Below are 21211 nucleotides of genomic sequence, written 5' to 3' on the forward strand. Positions count from 1 at the left end.
GCGACAGCGCCGTCTGAAAGACTTCCTGCATCAGGGAAAAGAGTGTGCAGGACAGCGAGGGGTCCATACCATGTGTGTCTCCGCAACAGATATGGATTCCCACCATTGCAAGCAGGCTGGCAGAGCGCATGCGGCTGCATCGCATCCGTGGCATACCTCGTAGCGCTCCTTGGCCAAAGTGATCACAGAAGTGACTGGTATCATATGCAAGCAATGTGGACATAGACCGGTTGGCCGACTCCCGAACCGGTTTCGAGAGGCGGCTGCATACCGTAAACTCATCCAGATGTGACCAAACCCTACCGCGCGAGAACCACGCGTGGGTGCTTCTCCGCTACCCTCTTGCCACGGGTCTGTCTCTCATCCCCAACTGCAACTAGGATCTCTGCAGAAATTCAGTGCGGGCTGGATCCAGACGACGAATTTGAGCTGATCTGTTCTACCAAGGCTCTGGTTCCGCGTGCACAAACTAGATCAATTGCCATCAGCCTCCTACATTAGGTCTTCTTTCGTATCCAATAAGAGATAGTGGACTGCAGTTGAGTACGCTCCGGTGCGGCAAAAATGACCTGTTACTCTCCAGGCATGTCGCTCAATGGGAGGTGGCTTTTGACGACCCCACCATGTCATGCCGACTTCCCGCAGGCGCCGTCTGTCCTCAAGATTAGGCGCGCAGGAATACACTGCTGCCGCTTCACAGTTCCAATGGCCACAACCGTCCATCGGCGGAAGAGCCTCCTGTTGTCTACGTCCTCTTCTGCTTATGCCATGTGGTGATAACGGCTATGACAGTGCTTGCTTGAGCTCGTCGTCAACTGGCTGCTACGTTGTGCTACATCGCTTGGTTCTCACAGCGGCTTAACCATAGCTCCGGGTCCCGCTGTGCAACCTCGCCAACGCTGCACTCCACTCAGACTTACCTTTTCCTGTACCGCGCGGCAGTATAGCTTGGCAGGTTCATCACATTCAGGCCAGTCCGTGCGTCGCGAGCGCTCGAAGCTGCATTCGTTCCAACATGCTGGAGATACAACACTGCTCCAGTGTCATTGTGGCATCTGTTGGGTTTCTGCGATGCCGGCTTCACCTCGGCTATATTCTGAATTGAATCTGGCGCGGCCGAGTCGGCCGCTCTGTCTGGATTACCGAATAGAGACAGCCGAGATGAAGCTTGGCATTGCTGCCACGAAGCGAATGCGAGACCTTTCATGAGCAGTTTTGTACATGCGACACCATTCATGAGCATTTTTGTATGGTACGCAAAGCGTCCGCAGGGCATCCCACCTCGCATGCTGCATGCGTGATAACGCCCCTCCAATCAATCCTGATCTGTTCACATGTCCTCTGAATGTTCCTGTCGGGAGTGCGTCGTCCGCGTCGAGCCTTCCACACGATCCAGCGGATCCTCCGCATCGCTTACAAAATCTAACTATCTAACCCCTGCAACATCTTCATCATCGTATGGAGCGGATGTACGCACGGCACTGTGGTTGCGACATTGAGAGTGCCATATGTTGCATGGCGCAAGCCACGTGCACACGCTTCAGCGCCAAGCACTGTCACCGGGTGTGAAGAACGCCCGCAAACGCGAGGCAAAGGCCGGCGTTGAATTCGCTCTTCGATACCAACATGAAGATCCTACGCAAGCCTCCGGAAAGATGTAGACGATCATTTGAACTAGGTATAAAGTGCGCAGCGCTTCTTGATGCTCAAGTCGCCACGAATGCTCCCTCAGCCCAAACGCCTATTTAGCGACCTTCGCATGCACCACCTCCCGCTGCATGAATGCCTCTGGCCTTTCCGTTACAGATCGTATCTCGGCACGACCGTGGTGCTCTCCCACGTCGTCACAACAACACCACTTGTGTCCAGAGCTGCCGTCGTAGTGTGGGCAGAGACTGTCAAGGTCAGCATTCCAGCCTCTGCGCGGTTCGGATTTATGGTACGCCAGCGCGTTGATGTGGCGAAGATGGCGAGCATGATGACTATGACGGCGACTGCGACTGCATTCTTCGGACGGTTCTGTATGGTCGTCCATATCCTGTGGTAGAGGGTTCGTTGCTGCCGGACTTGCCCGTGCGGCACTAGCGGTCCAGGCTGGAGATGTTGCTGATGGTGATCGTAGAGTACGATGGCGTTCTGTGGCTGTCTTTGTACGGCTCGCGGACCCTGACCGGGTGTAGGCTGCCTTTGCTCCAGTACTGGTAAGGGCGGCGTCGGCGGCGAAGATAGGGCAGGCGGTGGAGCCGATGCAGCATAACCATTCTGCACTCGCCACCCCTGGTAGCAGTCATTACACCGCTTACCAAGCTTGCCGTTGGTCAGGATGCTCCATTGCTGGATAGGCTTCTGTAGAGTGCATTCCGGGCATCTCCTTGAAGTCGCAATAGGTGTAGCCATAACGTTTGTGTTGTGCGCGTGTGGTTCTACGTAGGTGGTGGTCAGGTCTCTACCCGTCGTAAGACCTACTTATACTCTGCGTCAGTGATCAGTCAACCGCGTGTTCTGCTTGCGAGTGCTTCTTTCTTACGTCGAGGTATTGGTCGTTTCATTGTAAGTGAGACATCATCATGTTTGCTTCCGGATGTGCTCTGCAGTCCACTGTGTTTGTCTCTCCAGCTGTAAGCACACAAGCTTCCCAAACAAAGCAATCGCATACAGCGCAGAATGAGCTCAAGATCTGATGGCGCAGAACGGTGAATGCCATGATCACAATGGTTAGACGTGAGGGGCGTAAAGGGTTTGTTTCGTTGCCTCCTATTACAGCAGCAAGCACGTTTTAGAGTCGTACGTTGGCTCCTGATCACCAAACGCACAGCGTAAATGGGACCTACATCCCCACCTCATTGAAATCTGATGCTGCACGGTTGAGGACAAAAAGAGCCACTCGGTCAGCCGGTCGTATATTCGCTGAGTACGACCCAAATCCGGCTCGTGATTCATGCCAGTGTCTGATGTGTCTCAATGGTCTTGTAGGCGGTGAAATGGATTGTCAATCTGTCGACAACGTGCCCGACTCTCCGTGTTGTCACTTAGAGAGGATGAGCCTTTACGACGTGGTAGGAAGGCTTTCACTCTTGTCTTCGTAAGACTCTTCATGGCCGTCAGCATGGTGGCCTTCATAGTTGACGGACTTCTGACACGACATGTTGCGGTCGACAGAGAGCGTGCCGCTCGCTGCAGCCTTCAAGCATGTCATATAAATCTCTGCAAAGTGCTGCTAGCCCTGGCGGGTAAGTGGGAGGCATGTTCCAGTGAACATTCACTTCCGGTGCCGGACAATCCTGGCTGTAAGCCGGTCGTCAAGGTCCGCTCTCCTGTTTGGACATCATTCAATGTTTAATAATGCATATATGCCAAGTGCAGCGTCGAAAGCTACAGCAGCCACGCCTTAAAAGGGGATACACTCCAACTGCGCATGTCGAATGGGTTTCTATACAAGTCCCAGATCTCGGCAAAATGAGAAAGTGCGTGCAAGTTGCGCAAACAGCAGATGCATGCCCGACCTTTTTCGAATGTTGCTCGCCCGGAAAGGTCGTGTTAAGCAGGAACAGATCGAGCCCTTGGCTGCCTTGGTATAGGGACATGAGCAGCGAGACCCAGCCGACGAGAAAGACTGGCTGGCCAGACCAGCCCCCTCCGCCCGCTAGGCTCAACCTCATGCATAAGATTCTGCTTGGACTCGAGGCAGTAGTAGAGGATGAAGGCTTCCTAGTTGGACCTGACATTCGACATTAGCGTTTCTGGTAACCCGAACTCAGCAGTCCTAGCAAGAGTCGTACCAGATACGACGACCGAAGATCGACAAATCCTTATCGACTAGCGCTATGTATAGAGCCAGCACCGGGGCTGTTATCTCGGTAAGAGCTTGCTGCACGCACTACACCTGGCCAGATGGACGAAGGGAGTGGAGCAGGAGGAGGATGAGGATGGACCACCTTGCAAAGTTCAAGTATATGGCGGTATCCCTTACCTTCTTTGGGGCGGTGCCCGCTTCGTGCTCTGGCCTTTTAAAGCGTTGGACAATGTGTTCTGAGATGTGAGAGGGGAAGTCCGTAGCCGACCGAGTCAGCACCATGGTCAAAGCAGTCTGAGTACTGCGTGAAGAAGCAGGACGAGTATGGCAAGGTCCTCAAGCTGGGAAACGGCAAGCTTCTTCCTGCAGGCGGACTAAGAGGTACAGCTGAGCGCACAGTTGCTACACTACCATGCCAAGCGAGCTATGCAGTTCCTGAAACGCAGTCGGGGTCGGCAATAGATAGATGCGGGATGTCGTCCGAGCCGGTTGGCGTGCTACTTGTGATCGACCTGTGGGATGTCCTATAATGCCAGCTAGCTCATCGTAGGTGAGCCTTCGGCTGGTTCTTACCCGCAAGACACGGCACAAGGAGCCGATACAGTGCGTGATTCGGAACCTGCCCTCTCAAGCGTACGTAATGTCGCGTGTGATCTGGCGGACTTGAAGGTCAGGTTAAAAGCGCCGGTCCGAATGAACCGGCTCCGAGAAGTGCGTGGGACCGACGCTGTCTCACGTCTCCGGCTTCTTGCCTGTTTACGAACTCAAAACCTCCAGCACTAGTCGTACCAAGTGAGAATGTCATAAAAGCCGGCGGCAACGCGCTGCAATCTCCATACGCAGCTGCAGTCTTTAATCGTGCTGAAGATAAGCCAGCTTGCAGAACAATGCCCAGTGGCGAGCATACCAGACTCATTCTTCAAAGCAAGGACTCCTTAGCAATGCTGGGGTGCAGCAGCTGCTGAGATACAGGCTTCATGAAGGAATGCGAGCACATCCGACGGCGAGGGTTGAGGTTGTGTCGGGGAGGGACGGTGCGGTTGGGTGAAGCGCTCGGCATTTGCAGGGAAGCACGAGAGCTTGGAGAAGGGGATGAGGATGTGCTCTGCGCGCAGGATGCCGGCCGGGAGGCCACAGGCGATGCTGAGGGGTAGAATGTCGGCGAGTCATAGGTCCAGAGAGCCGGACACCGAGTCCGAGCCTGCGGCGCGAAAGGTGGTATTGTCGACCTCGGTCTTGCAAATGCCGTACTGGCCTTCGGTGCTAGCTGTGTTCGTTAGAGCGAAGAGAGGCGAGCGCGCGAGGATAACGATAGCCGCGACTTCAGCTTTGGCGAAAAAGGCGGAGAACGCGGGAGGAGGAGGAGGTGGTGGTGGTGGGGTGGTGCGAAAGCGGAAGCAGTTGGTGATGCTTTCGCGCTCGGCGTCGTCGACGAAGGAGCGGCAGTTGATGATGAATTCACGGGGCGGGGGATTGTGCAAGAAGATGTGTCAGGTCAGAGAGAAGATGAAGACAGCGCGGGCGAAGGTGGGGGCTGGTCTGCGGCAGCAGTCGACCTGGTATGCAGACATCCTAGCACGTGAGCGCCCGCGATGGCACACAGGCAACCCGCTCATTAGGGAGAGGGACTTGATGCAGTGAATGAGACTGCAACATAATACAAGCGTGACCAACGCTGCTGCTGCTGTTACATCCACTAGAAGTGGTGCAAAGTTCAATCGGGAGGAAGTCCACTCCCAAGCTCCCAAGCGCTCCTTGGCACTCGGTCGAACTCCACACACGTGACATATCTACCATCCGCGGCAAGACCCAGGACTGCGCATGGTCACGTCAACGCTGTGAAGACGGGCGCAGCAACCAGCATAGTCATGATTCTAGCGCAGAGATGGCCTGCATTTGCACGCTCTAGAGACAATGTATGGCCTTCACGGTGCGCGGCAACCACATCAACTCCATCTGCGTTGCTAAGCCGTACACCCTGCTTCCCTCTGCGATCAAGCACGTAGACGTTTGCCTCATAAGGCCCGCAGCTAATCCTGCCTACCTAATCTTCTACGTGTTCCCGCACATGAACTGCGCCTCTCTCATGCTGTGATGCAGGTGGCTCGTAGACACCGCCATTGCACATTCTGACTGCGCTGGGCCATCCGTGCGAACGCTTTGCAGGCAAGGCAGACCCTTGTGCAAGGGGGACTGTGCTAATAAAATGCTGAAGCTGTGTCTGAAGGAGACCTCGCGGGCTCGACACAATGGTGCCTACCTCCCTGCATCCCGAACTCGCCACTTACGCCCTGCTCGCCACGCAAACTGACGAACTTCGTAAGCAGACGAAGCGGATATCTGGCGTGCGCAACCGTACAACGCACTCTTCTGCGAAGGCACATCACGAGTTTGTGAATACTACGGCGTGTGCTAGGACGGTCTATGCCGGAGAAGCCAGCGATTACACTATAATCCCGTCTGCGCAATGCATCTCTTTGCGGTCAGTGCGAGGCGGCTCGTTAGTCTGTTTAGGTGCACCGGCTTCAACAGCAAGGTCTTCCTCCGTAAGGGTATGCTAGATCGCCTAGACGAGCAGGATGGTCAACGACGACGCAGACGATGTGGTGCGCTATCCGGAGCCCAGCGCAGAACAAGTCTATACAGCTCTAATCCCGCAAAAGGGGGCAGAGAAGGCCTCGTTCACCCCTGACAAAAGATGCCTCGAAGATCCGACGCACCAATAAGTAGAACTTCTCCGGCTTGGCGACGGGACCGCATTGCCTATGATATACCTGGAAGTACGATGGCCGTGTGTGTCAGCTATCTGATACGATCTAGCAGAAGGAAGAAGAGCGTACGAGGAGCGCAGCCGAGGACCGATCAACATGCTCGTCCATGACGGCGATGCGCCGTTCTAAGTTTCATCCGAACTGAGTGGCCGCGGGGCGGTGTTAAGAACACTGATCCGTGTTCACACCCTCCACTATAACTGCCGCCACAGGCGTCGCCAACGAGAGGAGCAGCAATGCCGATCAGTACTCCCTCATTCCCAGTTGCTGGCCGGACTACATTCCGGCCAAGCGTGAGTTCCGGTTCTCGAATGAGGAGATAGACGAGTTGACTGACGCTGTTCTTCATGCGAGAAATCTGAAGGCAGAATCTAGGGATCCCACCTGGAAATACTATTCTGTCGTCGTGGAAGCTGATTTCGGTCGGAAGGAGCATCTAGCGAAGCGCTTCGACTTATCTGAAAAGGGAGGGCTAGCCTGGACGTCCAAACGGAGAGTCGCTGTGCTTGGAGGATGGGGAGGTGATGCTCCAGGAGAGTGTAGGATTCAGCTATTTGTAAAAAAGAGCTCGATATGCTTCTCTCTAAGCTCACGGTATGACTCAGGACGCACATTCACTGGTCGGACGGTAGACAAGTACACCATATACACGCGTGCCGCTTAGCGCAATGCTAATATTCTGGAGAGGTCTCGTCCGACAAATATTGCCTACGCCACGTACAATGAGCGTCCGCTGGAGATCTGTCCTTTGCGGATCCTGTTAAGGATGACACCTGAGGCCGGAAGCAATTGTTGCATAATTGGAATTATAACAATGAACGGCAGCATCTGCAGTCGCCCAGCGACGGTCCCGCTTTGCGTAACATTGCGATCGGCTTTCACAACTACGTGATCTCGCGCAAATGCGCGTGAAGTGAGAGTCAGACCCTGCGTGTGACAAACGCCGCGTGGTGGGGTGGGTGAACGCGATGTCGAGGATCGGCAGGTGTGATATCTGACTGCATGTGCAGGTGCGAGTGGGCGCGACTGCCTTCACAAAACGCACAAACATTTTCGCATCGCTTCTCGGCCTTTCCATCATTGATATCTCAACCACCGCCAGCACCAACACCATCAAGACACATTCGCAACGCAGTTACACCACCACTCATCCGACCTCAGCGTGCCCCGAGCATCGTCAACATGTCAGTGTTATCCGCCATTTTCAAGCGCGCGGCAATCGCTGTCGCCGGAATCGCCATCGTGCGTACCTACTTGAGCCACAGCGCCGGCTACATCGCAAACGAGGCGCCCGTGCCCACCGCTGTCCCTCGCCCCACCGCTCCCGTCACCGAGCCGACGCTGCCCATCGCCCTTTTGCTCGTCTCCTTCTGCGTCGGCGCTTTCCTTGGTAGCATCATCATGTTCGCCTACAGTGTCAGCGCCATGTACCTGATGCTTTTGTGCGAGAGTATGTGTCCACCGTAGCGGGCCGCTGTTCTGAGACGCGCTGACGAGATTGGCATGGCAGATCCGACCATCTCGAACGCCCACTTCCTGGCCTTCATGGACGTCGTGTACGCCGGTCCAGCCACTGCTTTGCGCGTCTACATGAATGGCCTGTTCGTGCGGCCAATCAAGGCGTGCGCTGTCCGCAATGCTACGGCCTTTGTCCGGGTCTGTCGCAACTTCTCGGCCCATCTGCGGTCCTTGTGGCCTGCAAAAGGCAGATTCGCGCCGCCTATCAAAGCGTGCAAGGTCCGAGATGTCTCAACCTTCGTCAACGCCTGCCGCATCCTCTGGATCAATCTCCCGTCCTTGTGGGCCGAGGCTTGCGAGCTAGCCAACCGACCAGGGCTGAAGACGGAGCAGCAATCCGCGACGAAGTCCGAGAAGAAGTCCGAGCTGGGAGACGGTTTGCAAGCCTTGCCAAACACACTATTGGCGCCTGATAAGAAACTCTCGGAGAGCTTTATTGTAGTGGGACAGCATGCAGAGGGAGACTTGTCTTTGCAGAAGAGCGGTAAGGGTCTGGGCGGAAAGGAGTCGGAGAACTAAGGGTGCGCCGCGTCGTGAGAGCACGATGACCGGTGAAGTTCCGTGCAAACAGGCGCAGACGGAAGTTTTCGCCGCATGACGGCAGGCCTTGGTGTGATTGCCCACTTCGACGTGAGGCAGGTGATGTCGCCGGGGGGTTTTTTTGGGACGCAGTTGCATCAGACCTCACGGTCGCGCTACCAACAGGGCAGCGCTTATACCTCAGATGTAGGAAGCGTTTTCATGTATAATGACTGAGATGTATGCAGCACTTCCACGTATAATCACTTCGACGGCTCATTTACTGCCGGCCGCACCTTATCAATAGCGACGTCTAGCGAGTCTTGGCGAGGTTCGTGGAGTGCTAACTGTGCCGGTTGTTGGCATCATACTTGCAGCAGAGCATGAGCAATGAATAGGCATCGCTGCGAGCCGTCACAGGCTGTTCTCAACCCCGAAAACACTCTTCTTGCCACGAAGCATTTCATTACTCGCAAGTGTCCCAAGGCGGAAGTGCAGTATGACACCCAGAGCCGGGAAGGTTGCCTCGTACACAGATTTTTGAGATAGGTTGAGAACCAGTGCTACAAATCCCCGTCTTCGCAGATCCAGGATCTCAGACCTAGTATGGTGAAGAAGAATGCGGAAGCGTTCGCTAGCGAGAAGCTGAGGAATGCTATCGTGACCATTTCACTATGCTCTAACGAATAGCAGAGTCGTATGAGCAAGGATGGAATACTGGCGGCTTCCATTCCCGGAAGACGGTTAGTTTCATCGAAAACAGAAGTGTCTTCAAGGTTAGTTTCATCGAAAACAGAAGTACCGGATGAGGTTCAGATAAAGCTCACCTGGGCCAATAATATAGTTGCGGGTGGCTTTTGACTAAACTTTGCCGAAACGGCGCCGTACTATTAATGGGTCCGCTTTCGCTCAACACCTCGAACCTTCTTCCTGTATGTCTACGTATCGCACGAGATGGGATTAACAGCACTGAAGTCTTAGCAAAGGTTCGAGGCCCCGAACCTATTTTTCTTACCGGACATTCACGGTTGGTCTATAGCTGCGCGCTACTGCGTAGCGGATCTGAGACGCCATGGACCCACGCGGATCAATGGCTGGCAAGCCAAATGCAAAAAGTCGATATAGCCATCCTTAGCTGGTACTGGTGCCTTTCTGTTTCTCGCAGCAACAATAATGAACGACTTACACATGGCGCCGCACACATAACCCGACCACGATGGGATTGAGGCCTAGCTATCGTCGAAGCGAAGCCGCAGCCTTTCCAATTTGTATGCAGCCGGCTTGGTAAAGTCTCATCCGCTATCGCCGAATTAGATGCGAAGTAGTGGCACCGACGTGCGGCGTGTTGTGCACAGTGGCGATTTCGGATGTTGGGAACGTCAGGCTTAGCAACATTAAACTCGATCAAGTCAAGATCCACAATGGAACCCCCCCAGCAATGTCAAGCCCAGCGTCGTCAAGCCCAGCAACATCAAGCTCAGCAACATCAGGCCCAGCAACGTGAAGGGCAGTACGGTCAAGCTCAGTAACGTCAAGCTCAGCAACGTCCGCAATGTCAACCTCAGCAAGGTCAACACACGGAAGCAACAGCCAGCGCCATAGCACAGCAACAGTCGGCGCCACGACAACAGCCAGCTGGGGAGAGTCAAGCTACACAGACACCGGAGATGGGCAAACCGCTCAGGATAGTACGCAGACATCCTGCGTCGTGCAGCAACATCCAGGATCAACCACTCGCCTAAGGAGCACTTCGCTCTTGGCAATAACGTGAGGAAGCCGAGTCGCGAAAAAAGGTGTGCAGCTTCTTCGTCCATTCTTCCCCGATCGGATGGACAACGCTACCTCCCTAGGGCTTGAGTGGAGGAGAAGGAGCACTTCCGTCGCCGCCCTTCTGCACTGCGAGGAAATACCATTTACTCCGCACTCTGGAGAAGTTAACAACGGTCTTCGCTGTCTTTCGCATTCCTGACTAGCGTGACGATGGAAGCTCTCCTTGAAAGGTCGAGAAGAGCTCCGCAAGTTCTGCGTTGACATTGGAGAACGATGACGGCACTGACGAGGAGGACTATGAACCCTTCTTCTCGCCTGGTCACGAGTCTTCAATTGCTCCGCCCGTCTCGCACGTGACTGAGCTAGTAACGCAAGACAGCCAATTCTTGCTTTTCCCAGGTGGCCGCTTCACCATTTACGGATGGCGGCAGTTGAGGTACGATATCGTGCGAAAGCCACAAGCTCGTGGTTATCTAACGCAGTTGTCAGTACTGTAGCACTACTCGCAGCCCGCGGTAGAGGGGACATACGATCCGGATCGATACGGACCTTACTCACTTCGCCAACTCAACGGGGCCGCCGCGGAAAATGTTCAATAAGGTCTTCCTTCGCCTTCGTTACGATCCATACATCCAATCAAGCGATGACGCCACCGACGCTACGGTCACAGTCCCCTTGTCTTGTCAATACTTGCCCGCACTCAGGGCGAACGAATCCGGCCTTTCGCGACAACCTCGACTTCGCAGCCACTACCCCCGGCGAGCAGATGGACCAATGCTTGGCGTTGCTTGAGAAGAACCGTGTGAACAGGCGAGCGCGACCGCCATGGACATGCAGAGTCGAGACGGCAACCTCTTTGCACAGCTTTTACAACAGCCCGCACGAGCGACGGTGTGGAGCTCCGCCTCGCATTCCTGGCTGTTAGCGTAGACACGACATGGATTATAGATCTCCGCCAAAGCGGCGAATGCGACGGCGTTCTGCGGACTCCAGGGAGACGGGCACCGCCAGACGGTAACTATAGCAGAGGAGCTGCGCTCGGAGAGCAGCCGCGGCAGCCTACACCGCCGCCCCTTTACGAGCGGTGTTGCCGTGCTTCGCTCCGTCATCCTTGCCACTCTTCTCTCTACTTGTACCAAACGCAACGACACTTGGAAGGTTATGTCCCATGCTCCAATTATCGGTCATGATCCAGCCTCGAGGGTCGAGGAGCCGGTACGGTTCCTTAGGATTACTATTAGGTCTCGTACGATGTGCGTAGATTACATTGCACACACTCTCCGCAACGGCCGGGATGCGAGTCGCCCACGGCTTCGAGTTCGGACTTCACGACTGCGTCCAATCCACGGCTATATTAGCGACAAGGCTCGGCGCTGACGTGGACAGGTAAGTTATGGTTTGCGCCCGCGCTGTCAGCCGGAGGTCAAGACGACCTGTGCGCAACTACTGCATGGCACACCCAAGCGTGCGAAAAAAGCGTAAGAGGTGCACACCCTTTGCCGCTGTGTCGAACAGAGTGGTCTATCTCCCCTTCGTCGGGACGCCGAAAGATACGATACTGGATTTAAGCACGAGCGGTGTGCAACTACTGCTTGGCCCACTCAAGCGTGCGAAGAAGGCGTAAGACTGTGCACGAATGCTCCGTACGTTGTTTGCTGCAGATGTCAGAACTCACACATCGAGTGGCGGATAGACCTAGCTGCGCCTTTCCGGAAGCGACACTCCGCTCACCACTGTGTGTGGTAGGCTGATGGCAGTTCACAATGAGTCTTTGGACAATTGTGAAGCTCATCGAGGCCGGAAGGAGTACGTATCGCAGACCTGGCGCAAGGGAAAGACAGACTCCGAGACCTCAAGAACTGCAAGCGAGAAAGTTGGAAGGTGACTACTAACTCAGCACCTTTACCACGTTTCGTGCCATGATGGCGCCACTACGAAAGAAGCGGCAATGTAGACAGGACTTACTCCGCACCATACCATATGTGCACACGGAGACAGCAACGACACGCTCTCCTACGTCTCAGACTAGCTCGACAAGTAGCTACAGTCGCGAAGGGTAGTACGCCAGGAAAGAGCAAATGAATCCGTCTAATTTTGGCATTCTGGATGAGGAAGCAGGACGCGGTCGGGAGCAAGGAGCCGGAGGGGAGCACAGTCGACAACGAGGACACTGTCATCATCATGACTAGGACTGGGCTCGATAAGGGTGCCGTGAAGAAGGAGGAGGAGCACAACACGAGGATATTGCAGAGGGGATCAAATGAGGAAAGGAGGAGGCGGCCAAGGCCGGCGGGCCTACAATCGGAAAAGAATGCAGCTCTTCCACTCCATGGGGTTGAGCATAATGCAAGCCCAGGACATGACTGTCTTCAGCCGCAGGGAGCCGCACAGAAATCCGGGAATGACTCCGAGTAGGAACGTGGGCGCCGAGCAGAACGAGCCCGCGCGGGCCAGGAAGCAGTTGAGCTTCATCAAAATTCTGAGCGACACCGTGTTGTAGACTCGGCCTGTATTGATTATGAGGCGCACTGTCGTGGAGTGGGACATGAGCAGGCCGTAGCCACAGCGACCACGATGCGTGGTTCGTTCTCACGGAGTAGAAACCCTTCGTCTTCCGAATGGATACCAACAGCTACTGAGTTGGGACCGGCGCGCCGAAGTATGAGATGACTAGCATTGCGAAGCGTCATATGGACGTACCCTCCGCCGACCGTGAGGGGTCGTGGTTGCTCAGTTAGTGGGCCTCGAGTCTCCTAATCGACTGCATGGCCCTGGGACGTTGATGGCGTCGTATGAGGAATAGCGCCTCAGCGCAGCACAACCGCCGGATTCTGGTCAAGTTCACGCGCAAAGACTTGCCCAGTCTGGGCTTCACATCACTGTCGAACACCTTGTTCCAGAAACACCCCAGCATCTTTGACCAGTACCACTGGGACGAAGAACTAGTACTAGATGAACTCGTCATGCGCCGTGTCCTTATTCAGAGCGCTACCTCCACGTACAAGAAGGAGAACAAGGTAGATATTACGATTAGCCTCTCGGATAATTCGAGATGGTGGGTAACATGTCGGCTGTGGTCATCGGCACAGTGGCGAGCTTAGTTACGTCTAGGTCCAAGACGTAGGGTGGCAAGCAGGGTGCTGGACCTAAGCTGCTTTGAACCACCGTCAAGCTGTACGACGCTTTCTGCGTTGACAAAGCGGACCACTGAGGGCGTTCTACAGCTAAGATCGACTAGGATGCTGATCATGAGGGGTTGCCCTGACCAGGCCAACTCGTAAGCGCCAGCAGCAACGAAGGCGAAAGCACAGATGTCTTTCCCCTCGTGGAGACGGCTTGTTCTGTATCAAGAGCCTACCTACGCCTCTGAGATTGACTGGCGATATCCGGAGCGACATCCCAGCCGCTGCGTGGTTGGACTTCTTGTTCAACGTCTAATCCGAGATCCTGTGGAAGGTGTTGGTGGCCTTTTTACGCGCCGCACCCTTATGCACGCACTTTTCGCGTACAGAGTCCACATCCAGCGTCCAGATTCCGGCCTGGGCCATGTCCAGTACAGAACCTTGCTACAAACACGCTCATCATGAAGGCCGCAAACTTGTGGAAGTTTAGGGGGTAGGCTTCGAGTCTTCTAACGCACTCCAACCACGACTTGGACGAGAACGTTATCTAGAGTCTCATGAAGTATATCAACGATGACAGCACCTTAGGCTCGGTGCCATGATGACAAAGGTACGGAATGGGCTCGCAATCAGTCTGTTTGCTCTTCCACTCGCTCATTCTCATGCCTTGTTAAGCCGACGATGACTGCAGGTGTTAATGCTAGGCTAATAGTTGCTCCACTACGATGCTGGGCGTCGCCACGAATTTGCAGCAGGCTGAAAGCCGAGAACCATATCTGTGGAGAGCTCGCCGGCCTTCTTTCCCGTCTTGTTCTTTAGCAAGCCTTCTATGTATTGTCCGCTGGTGACTGCTATAGCTATGCTTTGCATTCCGCAAGTGTTGAGACCTACATCGCGTGCGAACCAGGTAGGTTAGATGTCGAGATGCTCGCTGGACAACCCAAGTGTCTTGAGTTTGATGTCTTACACGCTCTATCTTATTCATTGCAGGTAGGATGCCAGCAAGCATCAAATGGGATGAGTCGCTTGTAGGAATATCTGTTTGGTATCAATCTTCAGCAGCTCCCAGCTAGAGTAAATGCTCTTGGCTGGCAGTCACCGCCACAGTTATCCAAGCCATTGCGCGCCGTTCGCTATGGACGAATATCTGCCTTCCGGTAGGCTTGGTGGCTGCGCTCGATTATGTCCGCCGGACCGTGTCCAGAAAGACAAGCTCGAAGCCGTAGCATTCCTATGCACTCTTGTAGGCATCTTCCTCTTCGTAAGCTTTCGCAAGCACCAAGTGCTCCTTCAAGGGACCCTCGATTACTGCAAGTGCCTCCATTGCAGCCTGCTGCAGCCTTCTCACCGCTTCCTCATTCTTTTCGGCCTTCGCCTCGGGCATCTGAAATCGCCTGTCGAAGTCTCTTTGCACCGCACCTGCGCCGCTGTTGATGACATTCTGACACTTCGCCGCATACGTCCCCAGGTCTGCTTCCAGTACCTCAAGCGCCTGCTGTGCGACAGCTGCAAAGATGCTAATTGTGTCGCCTTCGCCGGTGAGCCTGCGGCGGATAGTTTCCACCCTAGCAGCTGAAGCCCCATTGCGCTTGCGGATCTTGCCTTGCTTGTTACGGACATTGACAGCGGCATAGTTGGTCGAGCCGACTTTGAGGCACTCTTCGTAGGTAGACTGCATTTGCAAAGCTGTGTAGGACTCTTCGTTTGGAAGTGTGGAAGCGAAACGAATCTGGTTGATAGCGACCATAAGCTCCTTGAATTGCTTAGCAAGGTTAGCATTGACGATATCGCAAGCCTCGTCAATGTACTTGAAGAAAGGCTTTTCGTCAATCCCCTGGAATGCATCACACGCTACGACGAGTTAGCATCTGTCCATTAATCCGCACCGGTGACGGACATACCTTCTAGCTTGCTCTTCAGTCTGGTGTAAATTTCGCTGACGTTCTCAAACGTACTTGTCTGGATGCCTTCGACGTCGTCTTCGAGAGCGTTGTAGCCGCTCATCACTTGACGAGAGAACAAGGCCAAGATTTCGTGGTTCCAGTGCGTCTTCGTCTTGTTCCCTGGCACCTTCCAATGTCCTGATCTGCGGCAGAAGGCGGTGAAGGTCCCGCCATTGATGTTGGCCCAGTTATCAAGCCAGTTGACTGCCTTCTCTTTCCACTTCTGATCATTATTACGGAACAATGTCAGGATGCGCTCGTAAAACGCGACCTTGATACTATCTATGGTTCCGCGCAGGACACTTTCGTTGCTCTCAAAAACCTTAGCGATGACCATCTCCACATCACCCTTCCGCGCCAGACGATCTTTGCTGAGGATGCCGCAGATCCCATTAAAGACGTGTGGGAGACGAGTGGTAGAGATTTTCTCGAGCGCGTTGAGCTTGCCGTAAGCCGGGACGCTGTACAGCATTCGACGTACAGCCGGGACACCGGTGCCCGTGACATCGAGTGTGGGTGGATCCTTGATATCGTAGCCTACGACATGCTTCTGGTATTCTGAGTGCGAAACGCAGAACACCTTGAGATCGGGCGCCCTCTTCGAGCCGGAAAGCTGTCTGAACTTGTCCTTTAGCTCTCTCTTTATGTTGCGGTTTCGGATCTCGATAACGACCTGCTTGACCTTCTTGTGTGCTGTGATCTCTTCGATCTCTAGATCACGCAGACGCTTGTCAATGGCGCGGTACTGTTGGAAGTCCTTCGTAGAGTTCTTTTCTTGTGATGCGTCGACGATGTCTTGCTTGATCTTCTGTACCTTCTGCTCTGCCGCTAGTAGCATCTCTTTGTCTGTGACCGGAAGAGCCTGCTTTTCCGCTTCCTTCAGAGAGCTTTTCTGATCTATCATCGTAACTATAAGGAAGGACTTCTCCATCTTGCCGAGACTGATGCACTCGCGCAGATTAGCGTCCAGATCTGGGTTTTGCACGATGCGAGAAGGCTGAGCAAAGACCATAATGGTTCCAGCGCGCCGAAGATAGCTACGGGTAGCTTCCACAACGGACCTGTTGGTGTCTGTTACGCCCGGAGTGTCCGCAAGCACAACGCCAGCGTTCAGCAAGTCTTTGTCTTGGTGCACCGACACAGTACTGATCAGAGGCCACAATGATGGGTTGCTGTTGCCGCTAGACGTGGATCCCGAATGCCCGGCAATACGCTGGAAGACAACGTTGAGCTCGGCTTCATCTTGCGCAGTGAAGCTTTGAACGTTTCCGTTTCTCGTGATACCTTGTGCTTCGAGAGCACCAGCAATCAGCGACACAATGTGGCGTGCGATATCTGCGATATCCTCTGATCGTTGCTCAACAAAGTAGTCTCTAGCTTCATCAGCACTGGCAAATTCATCGTAGTCACAGAGGATGGTCGTGAAGAAGTTCAACGCAGTATCATGCTTCTGCCTCGCTTCGACACGCTCCTCCGCATCCATATCGGCCAGATCCTCGTCCGGCATGTTCAGAAGGTCGACAATTGCCTTGCAATGCCTCTCTACAAGCGACTCAACGGTCTTCGTGTGCTTGTAGTAGACATCGACGGCGTAGAGCTCCGGCTGATCCATCTTCGAATCCTTGTATTCGTGAACCAAAGCGGTGCCTCGTGTACCGGAGTCGCTCTCCACGGCAACTGCTTCTTGATTGAGTATACAGTTCAAGGCAGAAGACTTGCCGACACCAGCAGGGCCGAGAAACGCGACGGGCCCGACGTCTGGGTAGGTGTGTCGCGGCTCACGCCAGCGCTTCAGCGACTTGTCACAGATACTCTCGACTTCTGGGTCGGTGTAACCGGACTCCTTGAGCTGTTTCACGACGTCGATGAAGTCGTTGCAGACGGTTGTCACGAGACCTTCCGCAATCGCAAAGCTGGGGTGGTAGATGGCGAGGTTGGGGCGGCCTTCCTCGTTGATGGCATTGTACCGAGGGACCCTTCCGCCAGCAGCCGAATTACCTGGTAAGTCTGAGTAGGTCGGCACGGTGTCCGGCTTGATCTTGTTGCGCTTGACACCTGCCCAAATCAGCAGCGACCTATGACATGGAGCGGTGAAGGGAGACTTACTGCTGATGGCACTATCCCCATCTGAGTCCTCTCCCATGAACAGCGGACTTCCGCTGCGCTTGTTGTGAGCCATGGTGTGCGTCACCGCTTGATATGTTGATCGACTGTCAGGGTCCGTAGCTTGTAGCAATGTCAGCACCAACAGAGTGTACCCAACTACTTCACCAAGGCGGTGCTAGAGAAGGCTTCAATTGTCGAGAGGTACCGTGTTGAGCGAAAGTACGAAATGTTCTTCGAATGAAGCGTTGTGTTGTGTTCAGGTGGTTGTGTTGTTACGGTCGGATGGTCGTGTTGTTGTGGTCAGGTGGTCGTGTTGTTGTGGAATAGCGCTGTGATTGGAGCTTGAGTAGTGTTTCAGTTGAGAGCACGTGCGTGGAGTAAGCGCAGCTGCCTAGCAATTCACTTGTGAATTGCTCAAGATGCCGTCAAGTGAGCGTCACGGTAGGCAAAGAGCAGCACACCGGTTCTTGCACGCTAACGTCCGCCGATGTTTGCGTAAGGTCCACTCACCACTCGATTGAATGATCGTCAACGGCATGGGTTATACCGTTATACATGTGACCGTCTATTTCGAACTCCTCTCCGCTCTCGCCTTTCCAGGGGTAGAGTGCTAGCCCACAACAGGTGGGTAAACAGAACGTCACTGAGGATTCGGCGGCGTGGTGAGGGGTGCAATAGCTATGTAGTAATTAAATAGAACTTGGCGCAACGCACCTAGGCATGGGTCACTGTAGTACTGCTGTAAGTCCATGCGAAGACATCAGTCTTCGCGAATAAACTGTCTTCCTACTAGGCTGGGACTTCGCACCGAATCTTCCACTATGCTCCATTTCCCGTTCGAGCATGTATACTTCGAGCCCTGAGAGGCGTCGGACAGGTCGGTGCACTGGCTGCGAGTTCATGCAGTGACACAGGTGTCATCGACGTGATCGCCGCTAAGTAATTTGGACGTTTGAAGGTGCCACTATCCGATAGCGCTGGGACGGAGCTTCAAGCCGCGTACATCTGTCGGGAACTCCAAGGAGACCTGGTTGATGCGTGGAGCCTTCGCGAGGACCAAGGCGCGGAAGCCGCTGCGCTGTTGAGGTGTTCATGTGGTATGCATCGTGGCGCGTTGTTCCATACCACCCACCTGTCCTCCCTCCTTTGCAGCGTGTGGCAGCGTGCGGCAGCGTGCGATGTAAACGTTATCTGCCTCATCCATCTTAGCGCGGTATGAGCGCAGATGCCAGCTCGTCATGTTATCAGCAAAGAGGGGCGTGATGCAAACCGTTGACAGTTGCTTCATCCGCAAGCCGCAGTCCGAAAGACAAGGCAGTGTAATCGCCGGAAGCGTCGCATATGAGGCGGACATCTGCCTGGTGCAAGCTTCTGCGAATAATGTAGCGCATACGCCGGGTCGCTTAAGACGAGCTGCCGCTGGCTCCGCCTGAAGTGCGTGCTAACGCAAGCTTCACATGCGCTGAGCCAACGGGATTTTCGTTAGTGTTCCAGTGCCGCTCCGAACATGGCGGCCAGTGTTTTCCTCTCCGAATATGTGAGAAGGCCATACCGCAGTCCGAAGACATTTGCTACGTTCTTGCGGCGTAGGTTTTCGAAGACGGCACCCGGCGTAGTGCTGGGGATGATCGACTCTGATCGCTAGCGCTGTAGTAAGCTTGTCGCTGGTGAGGCGTTCTCCTGGCAACGCCATATGTGGATCGCATCGCAGCACTGTAGTGACGTCGGCCATAGTCTCTGCCAATATATCCCATGACTTGAAGGCAGTTTGGCAGGCACAAGCTGGGCAAAGACGAGTGCTGAGCTAGCTGCACATGGGAGCAAGAGCCGGATGGAGATGCATGTATCCGAGGAGGGCGTTGGGTTGTTCTGAGAAGGAAGCTCATAAGTCTGATAAGCGACGCTTGTGTCCCTTGTCCGCAGGAGTACTCCGGCAAAGCCGTTTCCGACTCGCGGCGCTGTGAAAAGGGTGGGTATCCAGCGATTCATTCACGAGAGCGCAGCGCCACTTCAAGAGCACCATGCCTCATGCGCAGCGCTTTGGAGTGCCCTCCTGGCGCTGTCATCTCTGAGCTGTATGTTGGTGAGGGTGGCATATGCTTCTGGGGGGACGGCAAGCTTATGGCGCCCAAGAACGCACTTAAACTCGAGATGACGTCGATGATCATTGGTGGACCACAGCTCTCCGGCCAGCCCTTGTTCAAGATCGATGCCAGTATCCTCTGTTTGGGAGACGCTCACTGATTAGTGGTGGGAAGTAACGCATCGCAAAGCCGTCGAAGAACGGCTCGTTCGGACCAGGGGATGTCCGAGGCCAGGCTGCATCCGTAGTATAAGCTGTCCAGGTGAAGGATTAGATGAATGTCGCTCTACAGCCTGCTGCTGAGAGGTGAACTCGTCGTTGTGAGATTCTCGGTCTCTTTCCGCAGCACCGTAGTAAGGCTGCCCATGTTCTCATTAACGAGCAGTGCGACGAGGTGCACAAAGTGCCCGAACAGAGCGGATGCTCTCAAAGCTTCGACTTCGAGATCACGGCTCCCCTAGCGAACGCAATCAGCAGCAATTCTGAGACTTATCAGAGCTCTTGAGAGAAAATTGGCGACAGGAGGCTGCAGATAGTGCTCTTCTTACCTGTCTAGTGAAAAGGGTAAGGACAACGGCATCCGGCAAAATGAGCGCCAAAGGCAAGCGCGCAGTCGAGCCGGATGGCACTAGTGGCAACGCGGGTAAGAGTCGAACACCTTGAGGATCAGTTGAGGAGACGGTATGTCGCCAAGCGTAAGACCGATATTAAACTTTTCGCAAGGATCCATCCGTCTGTACGACTCCGCTCGCGTTGTAGACTGCAGGTATCGTGTCGAGCACTCGCGGAAGACTCAGTATGCTCATGATCTCCGCAGATGTCCTGGAAAGAGCCGTGGCTAGAGAGCAGATGTGATGCCGAGAAAGTCCATCGCGGTGTAGGGTGATAGTTGGCCGCAGGCACCGATGAGATGTAGCGAGCGGCTCGGAAGCGAGGTTGCGTTCTTCATTTATGCTTCGAGTCCATGGAGCCTGCTGAGAAGTGCTTACTCGGCGTAAGATTAGCAGAAGAACTCGAAGGCAAGGTGACGGTGCTGCTGCTGGGTCACCTTCGTCAGCGGCTGAACTGTGATGCAAGACTTATAATCAACTGCTCATGTTGGAAAAGAGGCGACAGCTTCCAAGATGCCTTCGATAGATGGGAGATCGATGAGTGCTTGGATAGAGTCGCCTTCGTTCCGCTGCCGTCTAAGTGGCTATGGCGCTAACAATCCTACTCATCCGACTATCAACAACTCCTGTCCACGTTTTTCGCACACGGACTTATACACTATTGAATCTGGCGAGAAGGAACCCCGCCCGTGCTCTTGCCGCGCTCGATCAGCGGTGTCCGAGAGATTGGGGACCTGATGTCTTCGACCTGTTCCCGGTAGCTGAGCAGCACCCAGCGTGTCGTCTTAGAGATGGTACACCTTGAGGATGGCGACGCAAGCAGCGAACCATCGATTAAAGTGCAGCCCTGCTATAAGCACTCGATGAAGTGAGTGAATATAGTCCGTCTGCTATGCGCAGTCTTTACGCAGAACGACAGTGGCACATTCGCCGCGATACACTCTGCGGACTTCATCGTTGTTAAGGCCTACCAAG

At 54.4% G+C, this 21211-nt stretch overlaps 12 protein-coding genes across 12 annotated transcripts; 6 read left to right on the forward strand and 6 right to left on the reverse strand.

Moving 5' to 3' along the window:
* Positions 1–1649: 1649 nt before the first annotated feature.
* BAUCODRAFT_332998 (uncharacterized protein) lies at positions 1650–2806 on the reverse strand. Its single transcript, XM_007683727.1, has 2 exons — positions 2528–2806; positions 1650–2462 (listed from the first exon to the last, which is right to left on the reverse strand). The coding sequence occupies exons 1-2, from the start codon at positions 2652–2654 to the stop codon at positions 1801–1803; spliced, it is 789 nt and encodes a 262-aa protein (XP_007681917.1). The 5' UTR covers positions 2655–2806; the 3' UTR covers positions 1650–1800.
* A 425-nt stretch (positions 2807–3231) lies between these two features.
* BAUCODRAFT_333003 (uncharacterized protein) lies at positions 3232–3848 on the reverse strand. The gene is made up of 2 exons (XM_007683728.1): positions 3780–3848; positions 3232–3718 (listed from the first exon to the last, which is right to left on the reverse strand). The coding sequence occupies exon 2, from the start codon at positions 3657–3659 to the stop codon at positions 3330–3332; it is 330 nt and encodes a 109-aa protein (XP_007681918.1). The 5' UTR covers positions 3660–3718; positions 3780–3848; the 3' UTR covers positions 3232–3329.
* Positions 3849–4448: 600 nt separating this feature from the next.
* BAUCODRAFT_332995 (uncharacterized protein) lies at positions 4449–5491 on the forward strand. Its single transcript, XM_007683729.1, has one exon. The coding sequence runs from the start codon at positions 4886–4888 to the stop codon at positions 5432–5434; it is 549 nt and encodes a 182-aa protein (XP_007681919.1). The 5' UTR covers positions 4449–4885; the 3' UTR covers positions 5435–5491.
* Positions 5492–7532: 2041 nt separating this feature from the next.
* BAUCODRAFT_28650 (uncharacterized protein) lies at positions 7533–8601 on the forward strand (the record flags this gene model as incomplete). The annotated part of the gene is made up of 3 exons (XM_007683612.1): positions 7533–7549; positions 7575–8014; positions 8075–8601. The coding sequence occupies 3 exons, from the start codon at positions 7533–7535 to the stop codon at positions 8599–8601; spliced, it is 984 nt and encodes a 327-aa protein (XP_007681802.1).
* A 556-nt stretch (positions 8602–9157) lies between these two features.
* BAUCODRAFT_333024 (uncharacterized protein) lies at positions 9158–9377 on the reverse strand. Its single transcript, XM_007683730.1, has one exon. The coding sequence runs from the start codon at positions 9330–9332 to the stop codon at positions 9165–9167; it is 168 nt and encodes a 55-aa protein (XP_007681920.1). The 5' UTR covers positions 9333–9377; the 3' UTR covers positions 9158–9164.
* A 1227-nt stretch (positions 9378–10604) lies between these two features.
* BAUCODRAFT_333048 (uncharacterized protein) lies at positions 10605–11530 on the forward strand. Its single transcript, XM_007683731.1, has one exon. The coding sequence runs from the start codon at positions 10793–10795 to the stop codon at positions 11294–11296; it is 504 nt and encodes a 167-aa protein (XP_007681921.1). The 5' UTR covers positions 10605–10792; the 3' UTR covers positions 11297–11530.
* Positions 11531–12236: 706 nt separating this feature from the next.
* BAUCODRAFT_333057 (uncharacterized protein) lies at positions 12237–12837 on the forward strand. The gene has a single exon (XM_007683732.1). The coding sequence runs from the start codon at positions 12478–12480 to the stop codon at positions 12784–12786; it is 309 nt and encodes a 102-aa protein (XP_007681922.1). The 5' UTR covers positions 12237–12477; the 3' UTR covers positions 12787–12837.
* A 204-nt stretch (positions 12838–13041) lies between these two features.
* Positions 13042–13577, forward strand: BAUCODRAFT_333051 (uncharacterized protein). Its single transcript, XM_007683733.1, has one exon. It carries the CDS (start codon positions 13164–13166, stop codon positions 13470–13472), a length of 309 nt encoding a protein of 102 aa, XP_007681923.1. The 5' UTR covers positions 13042–13163; the 3' UTR covers positions 13473–13577.
* A 1144-nt stretch (positions 13578–14721) lies between these two features.
* BAUCODRAFT_161054 (uncharacterized protein) lies at positions 14722–17615 on the reverse strand (the record flags this gene model as incomplete). The annotated part of the gene is made up of 3 exons (XM_007683734.1): positions 14722–15344; positions 15395–17491; positions 17543–17615. The coding sequence occupies 3 exons, from the start codon at positions 17613–17615 to the stop codon at positions 14725–14727; spliced, it is 2790 nt and encodes a 929-aa protein (XP_007681924.1).
* A 923-nt stretch (positions 17616–18538) lies between these two features.
* BAUCODRAFT_333087 (uncharacterized protein) lies at positions 18539–19039 on the reverse strand. The gene has a single exon (XM_007683735.1). The coding sequence runs from the start codon at positions 18894–18896 to the stop codon at positions 18633–18635; it is 264 nt and encodes an 87-aa protein (XP_007681925.1). The 5' UTR covers positions 18897–19039; the 3' UTR covers positions 18539–18632.
* Positions 19040–19717, reverse strand: BAUCODRAFT_333086 (uncharacterized protein). Its single transcript, XM_007683736.1, has one exon. The coding sequence runs from the start codon at positions 19529–19531 to the stop codon at positions 19184–19186; it is 348 nt and encodes a 115-aa protein (XP_007681926.1). The 5' UTR covers positions 19532–19717; the 3' UTR covers positions 19040–19183.
* Positions 19718–20249: 532 nt separating this feature from the next.
* BAUCODRAFT_143978 (uncharacterized protein) lies at positions 20250–21178 on the forward strand. The gene has a single exon (XM_007683737.1). It carries the CDS (start codon positions 20590–20592, stop codon positions 20830–20832), a length of 243 nt encoding a protein of 80 aa, XP_007681927.1. The 5' UTR covers positions 20250–20589; the 3' UTR covers positions 20833–21178.
* The last annotated feature ends 33 nt before the right edge of the window (positions 21179–21211 follow it).

The sequence above is a fragment of the Baudoinia panamericana genome, assembly GCF_000338955.1.
Source record: "Baudoinia panamericana UAMH 10762 unplaced genomic scaffold BAUCOscaffold_16, whole genome shotgun sequence".
Classification (NCBI taxonomy): domain Eukaryota; kingdom Fungi; phylum Ascomycota; class Dothideomycetes; order Mycosphaerellales; family Teratosphaeriaceae; genus Baudoinia; species Baudoinia panamericana.